Source organism: Vanessa atalanta, chromosome 29 (assembly GCF_905147765.1).
Source record: "Vanessa atalanta chromosome 29, ilVanAtal1.2, whole genome shotgun sequence".
NCBI classification, from domain to species: Eukaryota; Metazoa; Arthropoda; class Insecta; order Lepidoptera; family Nymphalidae; genus Vanessa; species Vanessa atalanta.
Window position 1 is genome coordinate 5,073,420 of NC_061899.1, and position 20,273 is coordinate 5,093,692.

Consider the following 20,273-nt stretch of genomic DNA (forward strand, 5'->3'; position numbering starts at 1 on the left):
TTTCTTGCCTACCAATATTAATTATAAATAAAAAATAGACTTTGATAATCCAAAAGTGCATGTCTATGTGTGTGTGCATTTATATATAAAATAATAATAATAACAAGTCTTTTGGTTTTTTATTTATTATAATTAAACGACAATAAGTAAGATAGCCATTCGCAATAGGGTGTCTTATTAATATATATTTTGAACGGTATACCCTCGCCGTTTCTATCTCTCCGTTCTCTACCTGATGAGTATAAATGGTTATACTTCATCCATATACATAGATCTCGTTCTGCCTCTGTGTATATATACCAATCCATATAGCTGGTTCGTATCCGGCTCGAAGGACCAAAAATGTACCGTCTTAGTTAGAACATTACAATATAGCTGATGTTGTACGAACACCGACCACGGCCATCGGCCATCGCCCAAAATAAACGAAACAAAAAAAGTACGTGAAACTGGCATATTGTATATAAGATCGTTTAAATGGTATTGAAGTCGATATGCTGCGGAGCCGTCTACTCTAGCGCGTGGGCGTTTATTGTATTGATTGTGTCGTGACTGTATAGGCATACAACTGGCTGCTATGGAGTGCAGCCGCACACTGGAGGACCTCACCGGCGCGTGCCTTTTTTATGTCAAACGAAAAATACATTTAATTGTATAGTTTGGTCCAAATATACTGAAAAAATCGGCTTTACGGATCGGCCGGCCGGTGTCGCTTATGAAGGGCCCAATCTATTAAACAACAATTTATCATATTGTGTATTTAATCGAGGACTTATTATGTTTTCATATATTTGATTGAGAGGTTTAAATTGTTTGGAAGTCCGGTAAAGATGAATTATCAAAATTGTTAGTCATTAAGAGTATTTATAATTACAGAGAATCAATAAATACAAAAAGAAACGTCACTCTCACAATACAAAACGCCATTTTCAATAATGCGTAATATATATCATACCTTATTTATTCACGATCTCTACCAAGGATATCTTTAATCTACACATTAAATTAATTCGATAATGTCATGATGAAGAATTATTTAATGAAGAATGGGAATTTCAAAAAACATTTCAAGACAAATTTTCCTTGATAACGCGCCGAGATGGATCAGTTGTTAGAACATCGTTGAATTTTCATGTCCTTAGATTGTATTTATAATTCATTTCGAGCTCGGCGCTGCAGGTAAACATCGGAGGACACCTACATTTGTTGGAGCCAATCCGCATCTGAGCATCGTGGTCTAGTTACCTTCAATGGAGGTGTTAGTCCAACAGTGGAACATTTACAGGATTTTATTTTAATGAAAAAATATTCGACTTTTTCGTATACTAGATAATAGTATCTAAAGTAAAATTTAATAAATATTCCCCTTGTAACTTATCTCGGAGACCGTATAGTATGTTCTACGAGTCGAACTCTCGTAAGACAATCCTAAGAAATGATTTGGCCCATTAACGTCACGCGTATTACTCAATGAGCGCATAAGGACAATTTTCTTTGGGAGCTTTCATCGTGGAATAGACTTAGAATCAAAATGAAATTCAACGCGAGATGACATTAATTTTCACGGCTAGCCATTTAATTTGAAATTATTATAGTACTAACAAAGATATTAAAAATTTTGGATAGATTGTTTAGACAGATAGTAGACAGGTTTAGTTAACTAACGCTCATCGCGTTAGTTAACTAAACCTGTCTGGTACAAAACAACACATGTATATACAAATACTAGATAGTCCCTAAATGAGCAGGTCTTCGCTGTCAATTGTCGTGGCCTAGACGTAAGCTTTGTATAAATTAGAGCTTTTTCTTATTAAAACTAGATCTAGTTACGCGATCTATATAAAACTAAGTAATTGGCTGAGAGCACCCACGATGGGTGATATATTCTTTTGCGAAACCCCCTCAAATAAATTATATAAGTATAACTATTGCTATGAAAAAACTACTTGTTTACTTGCCATACTTTCGTAGTAATTGGTCTTAAAGAGAGAGTCTTATGTACCACTATCATATGCGAAAGTAATTCTATTTATCTGCTGTTACGCTGTCATGGCTTAACCACTGACCCGAGAGGATAAAGCTTTAGATGAGGAATTGTATGCAAGTTTAGGATTAGGATTTTTTAGAAACCAAATTTCACTCAGATATTCGTATGGAACGCGCACACTAAGAAATTTCCGAAAGAAACGCGGTGGCATACGATGGCAAACTTCTGTATTATTTGTTATGCGAATATGGACTTTAAATATTGTGTATAAACTTTAATTTTGTTGTAAACAAAATTAAAGTTTATACTAACTTTAACTTTGGGTACAGTTGTTACGTTTATGATTCACATAAAATCGTGCCTGAATTAGCATCTATATCACAGAAAAAAAAACTATTCGATCTTCGTATTTTTCAGTACCAGCCAACGATCACCACGTGCGTCAATCGGCCTCAAACTGAACTCGAGAAGGGTTACCACGATAGTTTAGTAATAGTTTTAGATACGCTGGAAATATGCCTCAGCTCTCAGCCCAAGGACACCGCTAAGTACGAAGAAGCGATGAATGTTAAGATATTACTAAGAGAAGTTTGCCAGTTTATTGGTAAGTTACATTCAGAAATATGACCAATATTGTACAATGCCCACGATTGGATAGGCTATGTTAATCTTAAACGAAAATTATGACCTTAAAACCTGGTGTATTAATTAATGGACTCTTGTTCCTGGTGTATCGAGAGATACGTGGTGACCTCTTCCCACTTGCCTGTCTCATCGATCTAGTCCCGACCTTCGAACTCTGGGATAGGACAATACGAAAGTTACTGGAGTTATCTGTCACTAAAATATCGATAGCAGACTGAAGTGGAAAGTTGACAATATTAATACTCCCTTAATACTTAATGAGGCGTTATCATGAAGAACTACGTTCCGATGGCCCTGCGCATGAACTCTCTCTGGCTGGGAAAGATTGCCATCAATCCATAGAGTGCTCACGTCTGTGTACACACTGAGCACCTGAGCACCTCATCTTCTATATAACATTGTGATCGTCTTTGATTACTTTAACATTCTTTCCAGATCTTCGAAATGAGAGCAATGTCAATAACACGCTTCTGAGACAATTAGCGAGTAAAGTACTCTTCGCCCTTAGTCTCAATTTTTTCAACGCAGTTTTTAATAGGATAAGCGCACGATTACAGGTTCGTATTATTATTTTTCATAGAACTAGTTGAACCGTGTTGTGCAGTAATGTTATATCCTATAGTAACGTCAAGATTTAAAGGGTTTTTGGTTTTTTTTTGTTGACCGTACGTATTACATAATGATATAAAATGTCTTTGTGACATGGTACTGTCGCGATAAAAATGTTTTGGTACGTCTATAGCATAAAAAAAAATTGATAATTTTTTTTTACTTCTAGGCAGGATATGTATAATTTTAGTTGTATTTTATTGACATATCTACCACCGAAACGATGGTAGCTTTACATTTCATTCAAAACTGCAACATGTCGATTTAAAAGTGCTTTTATGAGCCTACTTGAATAAAATATATTTTGATTTTATGCTGAAACGTAACTTGTGTAAAAGATTTTAGCTTTTTTTCTTTTTTTTTTAGGAACTAGCATCTAGCTCAGAAGAAAACCCCGATTATACTGATATAGAGTTGATACAACATGTCAATGTTGACATACTAAGGCTTATACGGCTTTTGACAGGTGAGTTGTCAAATTTATGCTCAAATTTCTACTTGGCGGGTAGGTAACATCAAATATATTGTCACCAAACAGTACTTATTTGTTTCGGTTTGAATAACAGACATAACATCTTAGTTTCTAAGGCTGGTAACGCAGTTTACGCAATGTCTACGGGCGGTTGTGACCACTTACCATAAGGTGGAAATCGTTCCCCCTCCGCCTTAAATTATAAAAAAAAATGACAAAACATTGGCACATTTCTCGATTGTCAGAAAAGTACATCCATACTTATATTATTACAATGAACTTAACTCTGACTGTCTGTATGTTGCTCTTTGTCCAAACTAAAGAATAGAATTAGACGTAATTATTTATAATGCAAGATTGAACTTCAAGGAAGGACATAAGGCCTTTTATGTCTAACACCTGGCAACCGATCTCCTAAAAGCGTTTCAGACGCGGCTAACTAGTATTATATATATTACATATGTACAATTTTATTTCAGAATCCATTCAAAAGTTTAAATTGTTAAGAAAATCAGCGCATATAGTACTCGTTGTGTCGCTGGAGAAAGCTGTCTGGAATTGGATGGACACTTACCCTCAGGTTATTATTTTGTTAACATAACATAACATTTAATAGATATTTAAAAAAATAACAAGTCGTTACGACCTTTTTCTTAAGACAGATTTATCGTATTTATGTCGCATCCATCGTGTTTAAATAATAGCCTTTTAATTAATAGCCATTTCACTATACAGCACCCTTCAACCAGCGGCCTGAGTGACATTCAACTATCCTCCTATTAAATGACTCCAGAAAATTAAAATTAAATAATAATAAATAATATGTTATTAATTTAACTTAACAGTTCATGTTTAGTAGGGTCTGAATGTCATTCAGTTAGTTAAAAGGCTAGGCTATTATCTGAATGGCTACTTAAGCTACGCCTGCGACATATATCTTATTGTATGTTACAGGAATTCGCAGAAGTACAATGTCGGCCTAACGATGAATTAAGCAAATGTTGCGACACACTTTTCGACATTTTACAAGACAGCTTCTCAGACAACAAGAAGTCGAGAGTGGCGATGTGGCCGCTGCAGATTATGTTACTGGTTTTGAATCCTGTAAGTATGGCAATAAGGTTGATTTTTCAATAATTATTTTTTGGTGTATTAGGGACAAATCTTGTAAAATTTTAAAGCAATTCCACACAGCCGATTGTTTTGGACGGAATTTTGCCGTAAGAGAGAAATGAAATAAAAGCATGTTTACCATTTGTTTTTTTTTTTTAAATACACTTTATTATTATTACTTAAGTGTTAAGTAGAGAGCGAGAGTAGTAGTGGTCTGTGTTTACACACACACGCGCAATATAATATCGTAGTAATAGTTATATATGTATGCTTGCTTAAGGTGACCTTGAAAACTTCTTCGGCTGTTGTAGTTATAGAGACTACAATACTGTAGGGGAGATTTTAGTGTTTCACGCCCTTATTATTATTTTTAAATATTTTTAGAAAGTTCTGGAAGAAATAGTGAACGCTGACAGCGGCGCGCCGTGCAGTCCGCGACACACGAAGAAGAAGCACTTCATAGATACCGTTAAGCGTGGACTGAGTAAGTTTATTCAAAACTATAAATTTTCTAGACTTTAGAATAGACATAATCATTTTTTTTACATATATATTATTATCAATATATCTTTTTAATATCTGAATATAACTCGGCTCGCAAGAGACTACGCGCTAAATAGGTTGTATGTGGTGTATAGTCTCTTGTGTAAGAGTTTTAGGTCCCAATCATATTCTTGGCATTAGTGGTTACCAGAAGTGATGGCCTCAACGACCTTAGTAATACAAGAATGATGGATCAGCGATAAAAAACATACCGAAAGTCTATTCGTTTATTTTTAATAAGCTGTAAATGCTTACAAAAGTAAAGGCACCCAGCGAGAGGATATTTTAAATAAAAAATATCAATTGTTTTGTATTTGTTTGCAATTCATTTAATTTTATTTCAAATAGTCCTAACATTTCTTGTACTAATTACTTGATTTAATAATAATTAAAACTTTAATTAGAGAAGTATGTTTGCGTTTGGGCGAGAAAGAGAGAGACATATACATTGATAACTCGCACGTTGCACGTTTTGAATTTGTAACGGGGACGTCTAATGTATGCTAACATTCAGGCCCTCAAAACAATTCGAAGCAGATGACTGAGGCAGCGATAGTGACGTGCGTTAAACTCTGTAAGGCCTCGACTTATCTGAACATCGCTGACTCCGGCAACGTTACCTTCGTGCTCGTGAAATCGGTCATAAATGATCTCAAGGTAAGGCGTAGTAGAAATGGCGGTAGTTCATTAGGTACCCGTGATGTTAATTGCTAATGAGACTATATGTGCGTGCGGCGTGCGCGTGCGCAGTCGCTGCTGTTCAACCCCAACAAGCCGTACGCGCGCGGCGCGCCGTGCCCCGGCTACTCGGAGCTGGACCTGCTGACGGACTGCTTCGTGTCGCTGTTCCGCATCATGCCGCACTCCAACGACACGCTCAAGGTGTGCCTCAACCTCACCACGCACATCTCCTACCACTACGTCATCGTCGACTCGCTGCTCAGGTTGGTTCTACTGCTTCTACTATTTCTTGCCTGCTTTTTTTAGTATCTACGTTATCTTCCGACTAGAATTATTTATACATTAAACCTTAAAAAAAACTCAACGTGCACACATTAAATGTCATCTAAAATACAGTCGAGGAGTCGGTTTCAATTAGGCTTTTACAAGAACTTTTGAATCGTCATTTCACAAACTATATTTAGTGAATCTACCACCGGTTCGGAATGTAGATTAACGAGAATAACCGGCAATAAACTCTACAGTTACTCTTTTTCAACTGTGTAATAGTGTTTTTTTGCATTATTACTCCAAACCGCAAATGGGGTAAAGACATAATTTGGAATAACAGATGTAAAAGATTGGTTTTTTTTTTTTATGATCTTTTCAGAATAATAAAACAACCCCGACTGCCGTGGTGGCCGCAAATAGAGCTGCTCTACCCGAGAGCTGCAGAACTGAGAGCAATGTTTACAGATACACTGAACAAAGCTACGCAGGTATTTATAAATACATAAGAAAAGAAAAGGAAGAGACTGTAAATGTCCGACTTCTAGACTTCCTTTGAGGAGAATTCCAATTCTCGAAGACGAATTTATTCCAATTGATTTTAACTTATACTGTATATTGAGATAAGATAAGTCAAAATAATAGATGTTATCTTTTATGATGTAAAAGGAAAGGCTAATGGGCCACCTGATGGTAAATCACCACCGTCCATGGACATTGCCGCTGTATGAAATATTAATTTCTTACGTAGTTAATGCGTCCTCAAACTCGGATACTAAAATGTGATATCTCTTGGGCCTGTTGTTACACTGGCTCACTTACCCTACAAACCGGATAGTAGCAATATTTTGTATTATTGTTTGACGGTAGAATACTGTTTTTTTTGTACGTATGAGGTAAACTGCTTAACCTTCAAAAAGATAAATTTTTTAATATGGTCTCACACACCCTTTCTTTAGGGCTTTGTGCAAACCGGTCTGGGTAGGTAACACCCACTAATCAGATATTCTACCGCCAAACAGCAGTACTTAGTATTATTGTGTTCCGGTTTGAAGGGTGAGTGAGCCAGTGTAACTGCAGGTACAAGGGACATAACATCTTATTTCCCAAGGTTGGTGGCGCACTGGTGATGCAAGGAATGGTTAATATTTGTTACAGCGCCATTGTCTATGGGCGGTAGTGACCACTTACCATTAGGTGACCTATTTGCTCGTCCGCCTACCGATATCATAAGAAAAAAAAAACTCACCACAATCATTTAACTTACAATAAAAGTTTTGTTTTCTATTTCCAGGGTTATATAGTCCACACGCCACTACGGATGATATCCCTATCACTGAAGTCGAAAGAAGTCCAGTCGAAATTCAATAAGTCAGAGGAAATGCCAGCGTACAGGAACCTTCTCCTGCTGCTCGTGAAACTTATACATGCTGATCCCATGCTCATGTTGAGTGTAAGTTAATCGATAATGTTATTTATGATGAATTTCAAAACACAACACCCTGTATAAGAGGAGTTCGAACTGTATACAGTTGTGTGCGATTAGGTTCAACAGGAGCACAGCTTGGTATTTGAATATTGAATTATACGTGTATGTGGGATCTTTCAAATGATAATAATAAGTCTCATCGTCCATTTTTTAAATGCTCAGCTTTCAATACAGCCTTAGTTTCAACGTTTATGGTATTCGATTATTTGTTAGATGACAATGAAATAATAATATCAGTACTGACAGTTCAATAATTAAATAATCTAATATTAATAACGACATACACCTTTGACGACCTCCGTAGTCGAGTAGTGTGTACACCGGTTTTTATGGGTACGCCACTCCGATCCCCGGGTTCGATTCCCGGCCGAGTCGATGTAGAAAAAGATCATTAGTTTTCTATGTTGTCTTGGGTCTGGGTGTTTGTGGTACCGTCGTTACTTCTGATTTCCCATAACACGAGTGCTTTAGCTACTTACATTGGGATCAGAGTATTGTATGTGATGTTTTCCAATATTTATATTTATTTATTTATTTATATGATATGCTGTACTCTCCATTAAAGTACATCACTTTCACATAGCACATTAATTCCTATAGAATCCCGGTCGTACTGGGGTAGAGATCCAATCGTCTACCACGGAGCTGATCAACGGTCTCGTATCCCTTGTACATCACACCGGGATGGGGGAGATATCGCAGGAGGCGATGGACGCGCTGCTCGCTCTGCACAGACCGGACAGGGTGCACATGTGGAACCCTGAAGCGCCGCTCAACACGTTCTGGGATATCAGGTAAGGATACCTAGTATTTCTATAATAAATAATTAAAAAGACGATACACCAGCAGCAGCAATAGCATCTTGGATTGTGGAGTGAGCCAGTGTATCTACAGGCACAAGTGACATAACATTTTAACTTCTACGTTTAAAAGTGATTATAAAAGCCTACTTGAATAAAGTGTAATTAGATTTTTATTTTTTTATTTTAGTGTCTTGACCAAGAATCGTTTGCACGTCGTTTGAACTGAAATAAATAATGTATACCACCTGAATAAGTTTATCGAATATTCGCCGGGTTTTTAGGAAAACTATCATGAACTGTTAACACGAAATAAAATTTAAATAATCATTATCGATTAAAGAAATTGTCGTAACGAAGGTTCGAATAAAATTTTGCTAGATTAATATCCAATTTAGCATGATCTCTAAATCTTATAAAAAAAAATAAGTCCTTTGCCCAAAATTGGAACGTATCCGGTCCTCTACTGGGTCTACTAAACCAATGTAATGTCTCCACTCCAGCTCGCAAGTTCTGTACAACATAAGCCAGAAGCTGATCCAGCGACAGATCGGCAACTACCGCGAGGTGCTGCGCTGGCTGCGCGACGTGCTGACCTGCAGGAACGAGTTCCTCGCCAAGCACAAGGAGTACGCCAACGTCGGCTCGCAGATACCGATATGCAAGCAAGCGCATATCAAGCTGGAGGTAAGTCGGAATATATTAGTATTGATATTGGTAAGGGGATGTGTTCAACAGATACTGAAGTATATTTTATACAAATTTTAGTAATTTTAAACTAGATGGCGCTCTCATAATAAGATGAGATGAAAATCCGACAAATTAAAAAGTAAAATAGCCTGTAATTTTCCCACTGCTGGCCTAAGGCCTCCTCGCCCTTTGAGGAGACGGTTTTAGAGCTTATTTAACTATGTTGCTCCAGTGCAGGTCGGTGGCTTAACATGTATCAAAATTTCATTGAAATTAAACACATGCAGGTTTCACAGCACGAGATGTATTATAAACTCAAATTAGCACATGAAAATTCAGTAGTGCTTGCCTGAGTCTGAACCTGCAATTATCGATTAAGCGTTCAAACCTCTGGATCATGTCGACTCTTAAATTAAAAGTCACCTCGAATTTCAAAGAATGCATAACGGACGTAGACGGAATGTAGATGATTTCAAATCTTTATAAGCTCTATTCAGCTTCGACGTGCTTTAATAAGTGAAGAAAACTTGTCTATCGGATGAGACATTGATTCGGCCCCGCTCGGCGCAGGTGGTGTTCTTCATGTGCCTGTGGTCCATCGACACGGAGGCGGTGCTGGTGGCCATGTCGTGCTTCGCGCTGCTGTGCCAGGAGGCCGACACGCGCTGCGGCTCCGACGACGTGTCGGCGCACACGCTGCTGCCCAACTACGCCGTGTTCCAGGAGATCGCGCACACCTCCACCGTGCTCACCACGGGTGAGCGCTCCCTCCCCTCTGTGCCTTACTGAGTTCGATCACGCCCAAAACAACATCAAAAAGTTGATATATTTTGATTCTTGATCGTTTAAATATAATAATTTTAAATAATTGTTGGGCGTTGCTTATATATCGAAACGTAGAATGTCATTAGGTACGGTCAGCGTCATAAATAAAAAAAAATATTAAAACATTTTACAAGCAGCTAGTCAGGATATGGCCCGGGGATGTTTTTACAAAAATATTCATAGTAAGTATTGTTGTGTTATTATTTATTTGTTATTACAAGTCTCGGTTGTAGGACAGAGTTTACAGTTAATTCTGGAATGTTCTGTATGAAGTACTAATGTAACATTAATTAAGGTTCAGCAGCTCTTCAAAAACGTATAATGGCATTACTGAGGAAGATAGAACATTGTGTGAACGGCGTGCAGCCTGTCTGGGAGGAGACCTTCAGATGTTGGTGAGTACACGGTTTCTTACTGTCTCTTTGGTTTACGGGCTAGTTTGTAAGGCTGCAGATCTTGAAATCCCGGGCTTGAAACTCTGCACGGCTGATATATTGACAATGTTGACACTTCCATGCTTCGTATAGCACATAAAGCTGTTGGTTCTGCCTAAACTCCTGCCGTTATATCGAATTATGAGCCAAAACTTTAAATTAAACATTACACCGGTTCCCCTCAATGATGTGTGATGATAAAATTAGTTTTATGTTCATTCAAAGTCAAAGTCAAAGACAAAGTCATCATCAAAAATTAGTTTTATGTTCATTAAAGTGTTAAGATGAGACTTTTCGTAATTGAGGCTTGTATGTCAACTGTGAGTACCGTTGGCAAAACTATCGTAATTATTTTTTTTTGTTCCTGATCATTATGGGAAACAGGTTATGTTAATTAAACATTTGATTTACTTATTCTACGCATATGCTAATCGCTCAGATATATTATGCACTATGTGTATGCGTCTATATCGGTCGTGTGTGGGTCGAGCAGGGGGCAGGGGGCATTAACTAACGCAGTGACACGTGGGCAGGGACTCGGTGTGCAAGCTGCTGCAGAAGTACCCGAAGGGCGTGTCGGCCGACGAGCCGCCCGAGCCGCCGCACCGCGCCGCCGCCAAGCGCCGCGTGGCGCCGCACAGCGCCGACCACGACTGCGAGGTGCGTCTCCCGCCCTCTTCCTAATTGTCGTACACACACTTGTCGGATGGAGGTCAGTGGAGAAGAGGAGATGGCAAGTTCGAATGAAAAAATAAAACCTCGTTTTACTATTTAGATGCAAATCCAGGAATGGGCCAACATCACCTCATTCCTGTGCGCTCTCGGTGGTGTTTGTCTTCAGCGGAAGCCTGCCCCCGTGTGGTCTCAATTACATACCCACGGTGAGTTTATTTAATTCTCTAACGCTTTATTGTGTTATAATTATTATTAGTCTTATGTATAATAATCCTCGAGCTAAAGAAAGGAACACTCACGAAGTAAATTGAAAAACACAGTTCCTCGAGAATTGTTTTTCGAAAGAACGTTAGCAAAGAAGATTCGCAGTCATTATTCTCTTACAAAATCAATGATTTTAGCAAATAATGTACATATAAACCTTTTTCTAATACAGGAAGGCGTAAAGTTAAACCAACCTTATAGTTATAGCGTAGTATATATTCATTACGAGTTATATTGTACACTACAAACAGTATTTAATTTGTTTCTAATACAACACAATTTTTTCTTTTTATATCCTCAATTTTACTGCAAAAGTTCCAATAGCATTAGTATTGATCAAACTACTCACTGCATTGATTAAACTTGCACCATGCTCATGAGCCGAGATGGCCCAGTGGTTAGAACGCGTGCATCTTAACCGATGATTTCGGGTTCAAACCCAGGCAGGCACCACTGAAATTTCATGTGCTTAATTTGTGTTTATAATTCATCTCGTGCTCGGCGGTGAAGGAAAACATCGTGAGGAAACCTGCATGTGTCTAATTTCAACGAAATTCAGCCACATGTGTATTCCGCCAACCCGCATTGGAGCAGCGTGGTGGAATATGCTCCAAACCTTCTCCTCAAAGGGAGAGGAGGCCTTTATCCCAGCAGTGGGACATTTACGGGCTGCTTATGTTATGTTATGTTATGCTCATGAACACCCACTTTATTGACATGAAATTATATTACTATGTAATTGATTTGTACAATACGTCAGCGCCATTTAAAAGACTAGTAATTCAATCTAGACAATTTTATGAATATAAAACTATCATAAATTAAAGTAAATATTTTAGACACTATTTGTATATTTAAAGCAAATCCATTATGTAATAGATTATACAATATTTCGACCAATGAAATCGCGCCAATTCAAGGTCAAAGTAATCTATAAGTATTGCTCAAATCACAGCCTAACGCGATTGGTGGACTCGAAATGAACGTAGAATCCAAGTTTATGAGTCAAATTTTCGTTTCAGATACAAGAAAGTATAATGTGTTGGCGAACACATCCCAAGAAGTCCAATACTGCCCTGTAACTCAGTAAGTTTGAGACCATTAATGTATTTTTAGCAACGAATTGGATGTTTATTAAAAAAAAAAAAAACAAATTTAAACATAGGATCCCTCTATTTACCACTAATTTAATCAGAAGTAAATTATTGACATTAAACATGAACTCATTAAATTCAACTACTGTGTACTTCTATAGTCAACACTGAGTACGAACGAAAGTTCTAGTCGGAATTCCTTGTTTTGTGTGGGAGTCGATGATACTAGCTCCTCAACCAGGTTTGGTACTTGCTGGTAGGCGATCCTCTTTATAATGAGGTGTGTTAGTTGATGATAGGAGGTCCTCCTTACAATGAGGGGTGGTAGTTGATGGTAGGAGATCCTCCTTATAACGAGGGCTGGTAGTTGATGGTAGGAGAACCTCCTTACGACAAGGACTGGTAGTTGGTGGTAGGAGATCCTCCTTACAATGAGGGGTGATAGTTGATGGTAGGAGATCCTCCTTATAACGAGGGCTGGTAGTTGATGGTAGCAGATCCTACTTACGATGCGGGGTGGTAGTTGATGGTAGGAGAACCTCCTTACTACGAGGGCTGGTAGTTGATGGTAGGAGATCCTCCTTACAATGAGGGGTGATAGTTGATGGTAGGAGATCCTCCTTATAACGAGGGCTGGTAGTTGATGGTAGGAGATCCTCCTTACAATGAGGGGTGATAGTTGATGGTAGGAGATCCTCCTTATAACGAGGGCTGGTAGTTGATGGTAGCAGATCCTACTTACAATGCGGGGTGGTAGTTGATGGTAGGAGAACCTCCTTACGGTGAGGGGTGTTAGTCGTATATTATTCCTAATAATATTATTTTGTTTTCTTAATGTGTATTTTTTTATAGATTCATCGGTCAGCTATTAAGATTATTGCTCTGCAGTAACGAACGCTTCGGTGCTCAAATACAGAGTCACGTCAAGGAATTGGTCGGCAATGAAATGTCTCCAGCGCTGTACCCGATACTATTCGATCAAATTAAAGCAATCGTCGACAAGTTCTTTGATCAGCAACAACAGGTGCGTACAATTAATGCCATAAAGAAATTCTTCAGCCATTTTAAGAGTAAATGGAAGACCACCCAGGTCTCATTCCCAATCTCAGTTGGTACAGCTTAATAGATGGTCTCCCGTCATATGTACAGCTAGGCGTTGAACGTAACACACACAAGGGACATAACAATTATTTTTTTTTGTTCAATCGCCAAACATCAGTACGCAGTATTGTTGTGTTCTGGTTGGAAGGGTGAGTGAGCCAGTGTAACTACAGGCACAAGCGACATAACATCTTAGTTCCTAAGGTTAGTGGCGCATTGACGATGTAAGAAATGGTTAATATTTCTGACAGCGCCATTGTCTATGGTCAGTGGTGATCACTTACCATCAGGTGGCCCATTTGCTCGTCCGCCTACCTACTTTATGAAATAGTGATAAAGACAAGCGTCATTCACGACAGTACACAGTCGTCAAATAAAAGATACACGTATTGGAACGAAGTTACTTTGCGGGGCTTACAGTAGAGTGAACTGCCAGACATTGTCACGTATAGACAAAGAGTTACCCGCCCCCCTGCAACTTAGAGTAAGTTGCGGGGGGGGGGGCGTAAATCTACGACAGTCACATACAAATTGTGTAATTTTGTGTTTGTTATTGTTTTAATTCACATGGAATTTTTATTATCAATCGTATTTCTTGTCATTTAATTATCCTCAAACTTTGTTTAATTTATTCCATCCTGTTTATTAATGTTTACTAATATCGTAAAGGCGACAGTTTGTATGTGTGGATATTTGTTACTCTTTCACGCAAAAGCTACTGAATGGATTTTGATGAAACTTTACGATAATATAGCTTATACGTCAGAATAACACATGGCTAAAATTTATAAAGATATTGTATGCATAATAACGAACCCTTAAAACGCAAGTGAGGTCGCGGCCGAAAATTACTTCAAACTCGCTGTCCAACGACAAATTTTAATTTAAGACAGAACTTCGTTAATACTTAATACGTTTCATTACGTTTGTAGGTTATGCTGACAGATATAAATACGCAATTCGTTGAACATACTATATTTATAATGAAGAGTATATTGGATAATAAGAAAAGCGACCAGCCCTGCGAACATCTCAGCACGACGTCCATCGAAGGACTGATGCTGGCCATCGTTAGGTAAATACATTTATAATATACTTGGCATGGCATCATCGTGATCTTCATTAGCCCATAATCTTCCTCAAGACTGAACTATTAATTGCAAATTCTTGTAATATTACTAACTAACTAAATCATAAGGACAAAAACCAAGATTGTAGTTGATGCTATTTCTACGCATATACAGTTGTGTAAATAATAAAATTGACAAAAAAAAGACCCGCTGAGTCTCTCTCGAGGTATCTTCTCAGGTCAGGGTATTTTCTTTCCGAACCGGTGGTAGTGTTTCATATTTTGACTGTCAATAAGTAAGTGTAATTCTTCTATGAATTGAATTATTGAATAAAGGAATTTGAGTTTTATTTTGGCACTATGCGTTCATACTCCCACCACCGTAAGCGTGACCGGAACTAGAGAGTTTACTGTACAAAAGAACTCCTCTAGGAATGGCGGTCCGCACAGAATTCCAACCGTCGGGGCGGCGCGGTAGCGATACCTTGATGCCTCCCGAAAAGACGGAGTGGGTTCCGCTGGTTTTTTAGTGGGTATTCCAGTTCACTTGGAACCGGTGCCGCTCACATCTCCACTTTATGTGAAAATGGTCGCTGTAGTTACACTAATCTTATGATAACTTATTGCTCTTTCTATTATGTATTTATATCTTATTTATAATAATAAAAACATCGTTTTGTAGATACGTCCGGCACCTAGACATGACGGTGCTGTCTGTACATATCAAGACGAAACTCTGTCAAGTTGTCGACGCTATGATGAGGCGGAGAGATGACTTAGCTTTCAGACAGGTACGGTTGGACTTTTTTCAGCTCTGCTTCATTTTGCTCTACGAACTGTTCTTGATTAATATATCTTTATTTATAATACAACACCATTGCACTTAAATATCCACTTTACATTTACATAATTTGTAAAAAATACATTGGTAAAGATACACATATGACTCCATACAAGATTATATAGATGATAAAAAAGCGTGGAGTTAATGATTGTTGACTTCTAGGCAGGAGACATAACGTACATATATAATTGTATTTAACTAACATGACTCTATTTTTAGATGTTGAAAAAGAGTAACTACTGAGTTTCTTGCCGGTTCCTCTCGGTATAATTGACATTCCGAACCGGTGGTAGCTTTACTTTAAATAGTTTGTTAAATGACGATTCAAAAGTGCTTGTAAAAGCCTACTCGAATAAAGTATATTTTGATTTTGACTAATACTTTAAAAAGTTCTTAAAACAGCTTCGTCAATGATATCGCCTCAATTTTATGTCAAATGTTGCTTATTTGGCTTTTGTCCTTTTGTGATTGAAATATAATAAGGTAGACTGACAAATGGACTGATGGTAAGTGGTCGCTACCATCAACTGACACTTAAAAATATTATCTATTACCCACTTCGTCAACTCTTTACCAACCTTGAGTGTTGGTAACACATAAGACATTTACTCTTCAAAGAGGAACCCAAGGATACTAAGCGTAGCTGTTGCCGAATATGAGGAATGGATGTTTTGAGCTGTGACTGTACCCCCGTGTCACCAGTAACCCTTAAAGATAACTGTGTGGTGACAAAGTCAAAAATCTTTATTCAATATAGAAGTGTTTACACTTGCTTATTGATAGTCAAAAATCTACCAACGGTTCGGAATTTAACACCTCGGACCTGAGATGAACCGGCGAAAGGAACTCAGCGGGATATTTTTTTTTCCATTTTGCATGTACAAAAATAATTATATTTTAGTTATTTGAAACAGCCTGGGGGCGATCATTTCATTCCCAAGGTGTTCAGTCAACTAAAAAGTCATTAGTGTTGTAATATCCTTTAGCACACAAAGACAAGGCAAGACAAGACAAGACTAGTTTGATGCGCGAATAATGGATTGATTGATTTATTGTTTGCTATTGCTATCTTTATTTCGAAGCGTTGTATATTTATAGTAGTTTGTCATTACAGAATTTGCTGATATATACTTTGATGCGTTGAATGTTTACAAAATGCCTTGTAGTAGGTTACAAAGTGCGTCATTGCATTACTTGCTGATGTTAATGTAGGTTATCTACGACTGTTATTAATTGAATCGTCAATCGTTTAACCAGGAGATGAAGTTCCGCAACAAAATGGTCGAGTACGTGACGGACTGGGTTCTCGGGACGTCTCATCAAATCGCTCCGCCCCTGAGGGCAGACGCTTCCTCCATTACCAGGTAGTAATGAAATGTTATAAATAAGAAAACTTCTGTTTCACATAATATTTGGAATTGGCGGAGGGGGTTAAAATGACGTTTACATTGATTCACAAAAGATTATTATTTTAATTTTTTCAATTATTGGATCTTAAGGCAGTACACCACCAGCGCTTTAGAAGTCTACCCCAATAGTGTGATCAGGTATTATATATCCAGGGAGCTGGATCAGGCCTGCATGGAGGCCGTGGCGGCGCTGCTCAAGGGTCTGCCGCTGCAGCCCGAGGAGTCCGACCGTGGAGACCTTATGGAGGCTAAGAGTCAGCTGTTCTTAAAGTGAGATATTTTAAATCGCTTCCCGTAAATGATCTTGCGTTATTACTTTTCAATAATATTCTCTATGGTACATATATATGGCTTTTGAGTTTAGTTGCAGACAAAAATATATAATTTCAGGTATTTCACCCTCTTCATGAACTTACTGAACGATTGCAATGAGGTCGAGCTGACGGAGGGTCCGGGACGGCTGGAGACCTTGAGGAACGCAACCATCCAGGCGATGTCAAACTTACTATCTGCGAATATCGACTCGGGTCTTATGCATAGTATTGGTAAGTTTTAATAGGGAAGACAAGTTGACGACCCAACACTAGGGAAGATCTAGTATAGTCCACAGATATCGTCACTGCCACTAGTATACTATTATTATAAATGAGAAAGTAACTCTCTCTGTCTCTTAATCTTCAAACCCCTGAACCGAATTTGATGAAATTCGGTCTTTGGTATCTTGCTGGTTCTTCTCGGTAGAATCTACATTCCGCGACGATATTAATAATAATAATAACTAAAAACCCTTATGCTTCTTGCTTAATTATACAAATTTACAATGAAAACAAAATATTCTTAAGTATATTCTTATTATTCTTCAAAAATTAAATTTTTAATCATATATGTATAATTAAAAGGAACCTCTCATCTCGAAGGTGAAGGCCTCCTCTAGAGTCCGCGACGATAGTCTACGTTAAATATAATCCTTTAACTTTTTAATACCTAAATCCTGCCTCCCAATACGTCGATGAAGCTGCTGGTGAAAACTAGTAACAAATAAAGGGATGAACAGCAAGTCATGTTAAGATTTTATAGTTTAAAGATAAAGAGAAACATCGAGGCCAGTGATAGCGCTTTAACGATATCATATGATACAGTGATTCAGTGTTTTAACTAAATTAAAATAATACTAACAATTTCCCTTCCAAGTAACCCAAGGGGACATGTGATTCGTTGATAGACGTTCTAATAATTCAAGTTGAACATCATAATTAGATTTGGGCTACCATCGCGATCTGCAAACGCGAGCTGCCTTCATGGAGGTTCTGACGAAGATCCTGCAGCAGGGCACGGAGTTCGACACGCTCGCGGAGACCGTGCTGGCGGACCGCTTCGAGCAGCTCGTGCAGCTCGTCACCATGATATCGGATAAGGTGGGGGAGGGGGCAATTCCAAGGAACTTAATGTAACAGGCTGAAAATGTCCCAATGGTGGACTTAGGCCCTCCCGTGAATTTTCATGTGCTTAATTTTTGTGTATAATTCATCTCGTGCTCGGCGGTGAAGGAGAACATCGCAAGGAAAACTTCATGTGACTAATTTCAATGAAATTCTGTAACATGTGTATCCAAAATTAGTTCTCTCCCTTTGAGGAGAAGGATTGGAGCTAATATCATCCCTGAACGCTGGCTTATCTCGGCTCATGAATGATCTGGTCCAAATGAAGACAAGCTCTAAGTTTCTGATGACTAATTAGAAGGAAACTAAGTTTTTTTAAATTAATAAACACATATTTTAAAAAAACCCATAATTAGAAATATTTAACACGAAATGTCCGAAGAACAACGTGGCGTATCCGCAGGGCGAGCTGCCGATCGCGATGGCGCTGGCGAGCGTGGTGGGCTCGGCGCAGATGGACGAGCTGGCGCGCGTGCTGGTGTCGCTGTTCGACGCCAAGCACCTGCTGGCGCCGCTGCTCTGGAACATCTTCTACCGGGAGGTCGAGGTCTGCGCGGTGAGTTACCTGCGCTATGGGAGGCGCTCGTAGATATTTTGGTGGTGGTGCTGGTGCAGGTTGGTGGCCATTTACCACTTACCATAAAGTGGCCCATTTTCCCGTCCGCCTAACTTCTTTATAGAAAAGTCACCTTCGGCCATAAAATCTTGTAATGCGTTCCCATATAAACCGCCTTAGGATCTAATTTTCGTCGTATTTCATCATCAAGATGGTGTATTGATGTACCGTGTACGCTGGTTGACGCCAATATTATTAAATTATTACCCCCCGTGGTAATTTAAAATGATAAACTTAAAACAAAAAATTATCGAAAATAATAAATTTTCAGGTCTCAGACTGCATGCAAACTCTATTCAGAGGGAACTCGCTGGGCAGCAAGATTATGGCTTTCTGTTTCAAGATATACGGTTACGGGTACCTCCAGAACTTGCTCGAGCCGCTGATAACGGCCCTGCTCGACCAGGCGGATTGCAACGCTAGTTTGAGCTTCGAAGTCGATCCAGCCAGGTAAGTTAATATTAGCGATAAAAGATAGAGAAAAGTATTTTGTGTTTTTTCTTTTGATTCATTGTCGACGATTTAGTTGGATATTAATTTTCACTTAGCCGTATAGACATCGTAAATCGTAATAAATATAAAGATTGTTATGTATTGATGGTTGTAGAGCTTTGTGCTAGTCCACCTAGGAAGGTTTACATTAGCAGCCTGTAAATTTCCCACTGCTGGGCTAAGGCTTCCTCTCCCTTTGAGGAGAATATTTGGAGCATATTCCACCACGCTGCTCCAATGCAAGTTGGTGGAATACATATGTGGCAGAATTTCGTTGAAATTAGCACGAGATGAATTATAGACACAAATTAAGCACTTGAAATTCAGTGGCGCTTGCCTGTGTTTGAACCCGAAATCATCGGTTAAGATGTACGCGTTCTAACCACTGGGCCAACTCGGCTCAGGTAACCTAGGAAGGTACCTATCATTTAGTCTACACCAAACAACAATGGTATATTAATGACATCAGGGATGGTTAATATTTTTTTACACTGTCAAAGTCGAAGGGCAGTGTTGATCACTTGCTACCAAGTAACCCATTCGTCAGTTCGCGTACTTATTACAAATAATTTAAAAAAAAAAACCTGCTACTTTCTATCTACAACCTTAATGCAGGGTGATGGCTCCATATAGCCCATTCCAATGGCATAAATGTGACCTGTTTGATGATATCCATCATGATATATGCATTAAACACTCATTTCCATTCTACGAT

The 20,273-nt window shown here is 38.5% G+C and overlaps 1 protein-coding gene across 5 annotated transcripts in view; it reads left to right on the top strand.

Annotated features, from left to right (window-relative positions):
• LOC125075077 (neurofibromin) overlaps nt 1-20,273 on the top strand; it is a 52,653-nt gene that overhangs the window by 2,385 nt on the left and 29,995 nt on the right. For 2 of the 5 annotated variants that reach the window (XM_047686666.1, XM_047686669.1), the window contains exons 3-28: nt 2,405-2,591; nt 3,068-3,189; nt 3,608-3,707; nt 4,193-4,293; nt 4,668-4,817; nt 5,211-5,310; nt 5,884-6,026; nt 6,120-6,313; nt 6,700-6,808; nt 7,612-7,770; nt 8,407-8,600; nt 9,110-9,293; nt 9,867-10,053; nt 10,417-10,516; nt 11,089-11,215; nt 11,331-11,436; nt 12,517-12,580; nt 13,441-13,612; nt 14,622-14,764; nt 15,441-15,549; nt 16,860-16,966; nt 17,150-17,281; nt 17,402-17,556; nt 18,269-18,426; nt 18,854-19,006; nt 19,338-19,516. In XM_047686666.1, coding sequence (XP_047542622.1) covers nt 2,405-2,591; nt 3,068-3,189; nt 3,608-3,707; nt 4,193-4,293; nt 4,668-4,817; nt 5,211-5,310; nt 5,884-6,026; nt 6,120-6,313; nt 6,700-6,808; nt 7,612-7,770; nt 8,407-8,600; nt 9,110-9,293; nt 9,867-10,053; nt 10,417-10,516; nt 11,089-11,215; nt 11,331-11,436; nt 12,517-12,580; nt 13,441-13,612; nt 14,622-14,764; nt 15,441-15,549; nt 16,860-16,966; nt 17,150-17,281; nt 17,402-17,556; nt 18,269-18,426; nt 18,854-19,006; nt 19,338-19,516 — 3,635 coding nt within the window. The remainder of the gene's footprint in view (nt 1-2,404; nt 2,592-3,067; nt 3,190-3,607; nt 3,708-4,192; nt 4,294-4,667; nt 4,818-5,210; nt 5,311-5,883; nt 6,027-6,119; nt 6,314-6,699; nt 6,809-7,611; nt 7,771-8,406; nt 8,601-9,109; nt 9,294-9,866; nt 10,054-10,416; nt 10,517-11,088; nt 11,216-11,330; nt 11,437-12,516; nt 12,581-13,440; nt 13,613-14,621; nt 14,765-15,440; nt 15,550-16,859; nt 16,967-17,149; nt 17,282-17,401; nt 17,557-18,268; nt 18,427-18,853; nt 19,007-19,337; nt 19,517-20,273) is intronic. The other 3 variants (XM_047686668.1, XM_047686670.1, XM_047686667.1) reach the window with 2 other exon arrangements.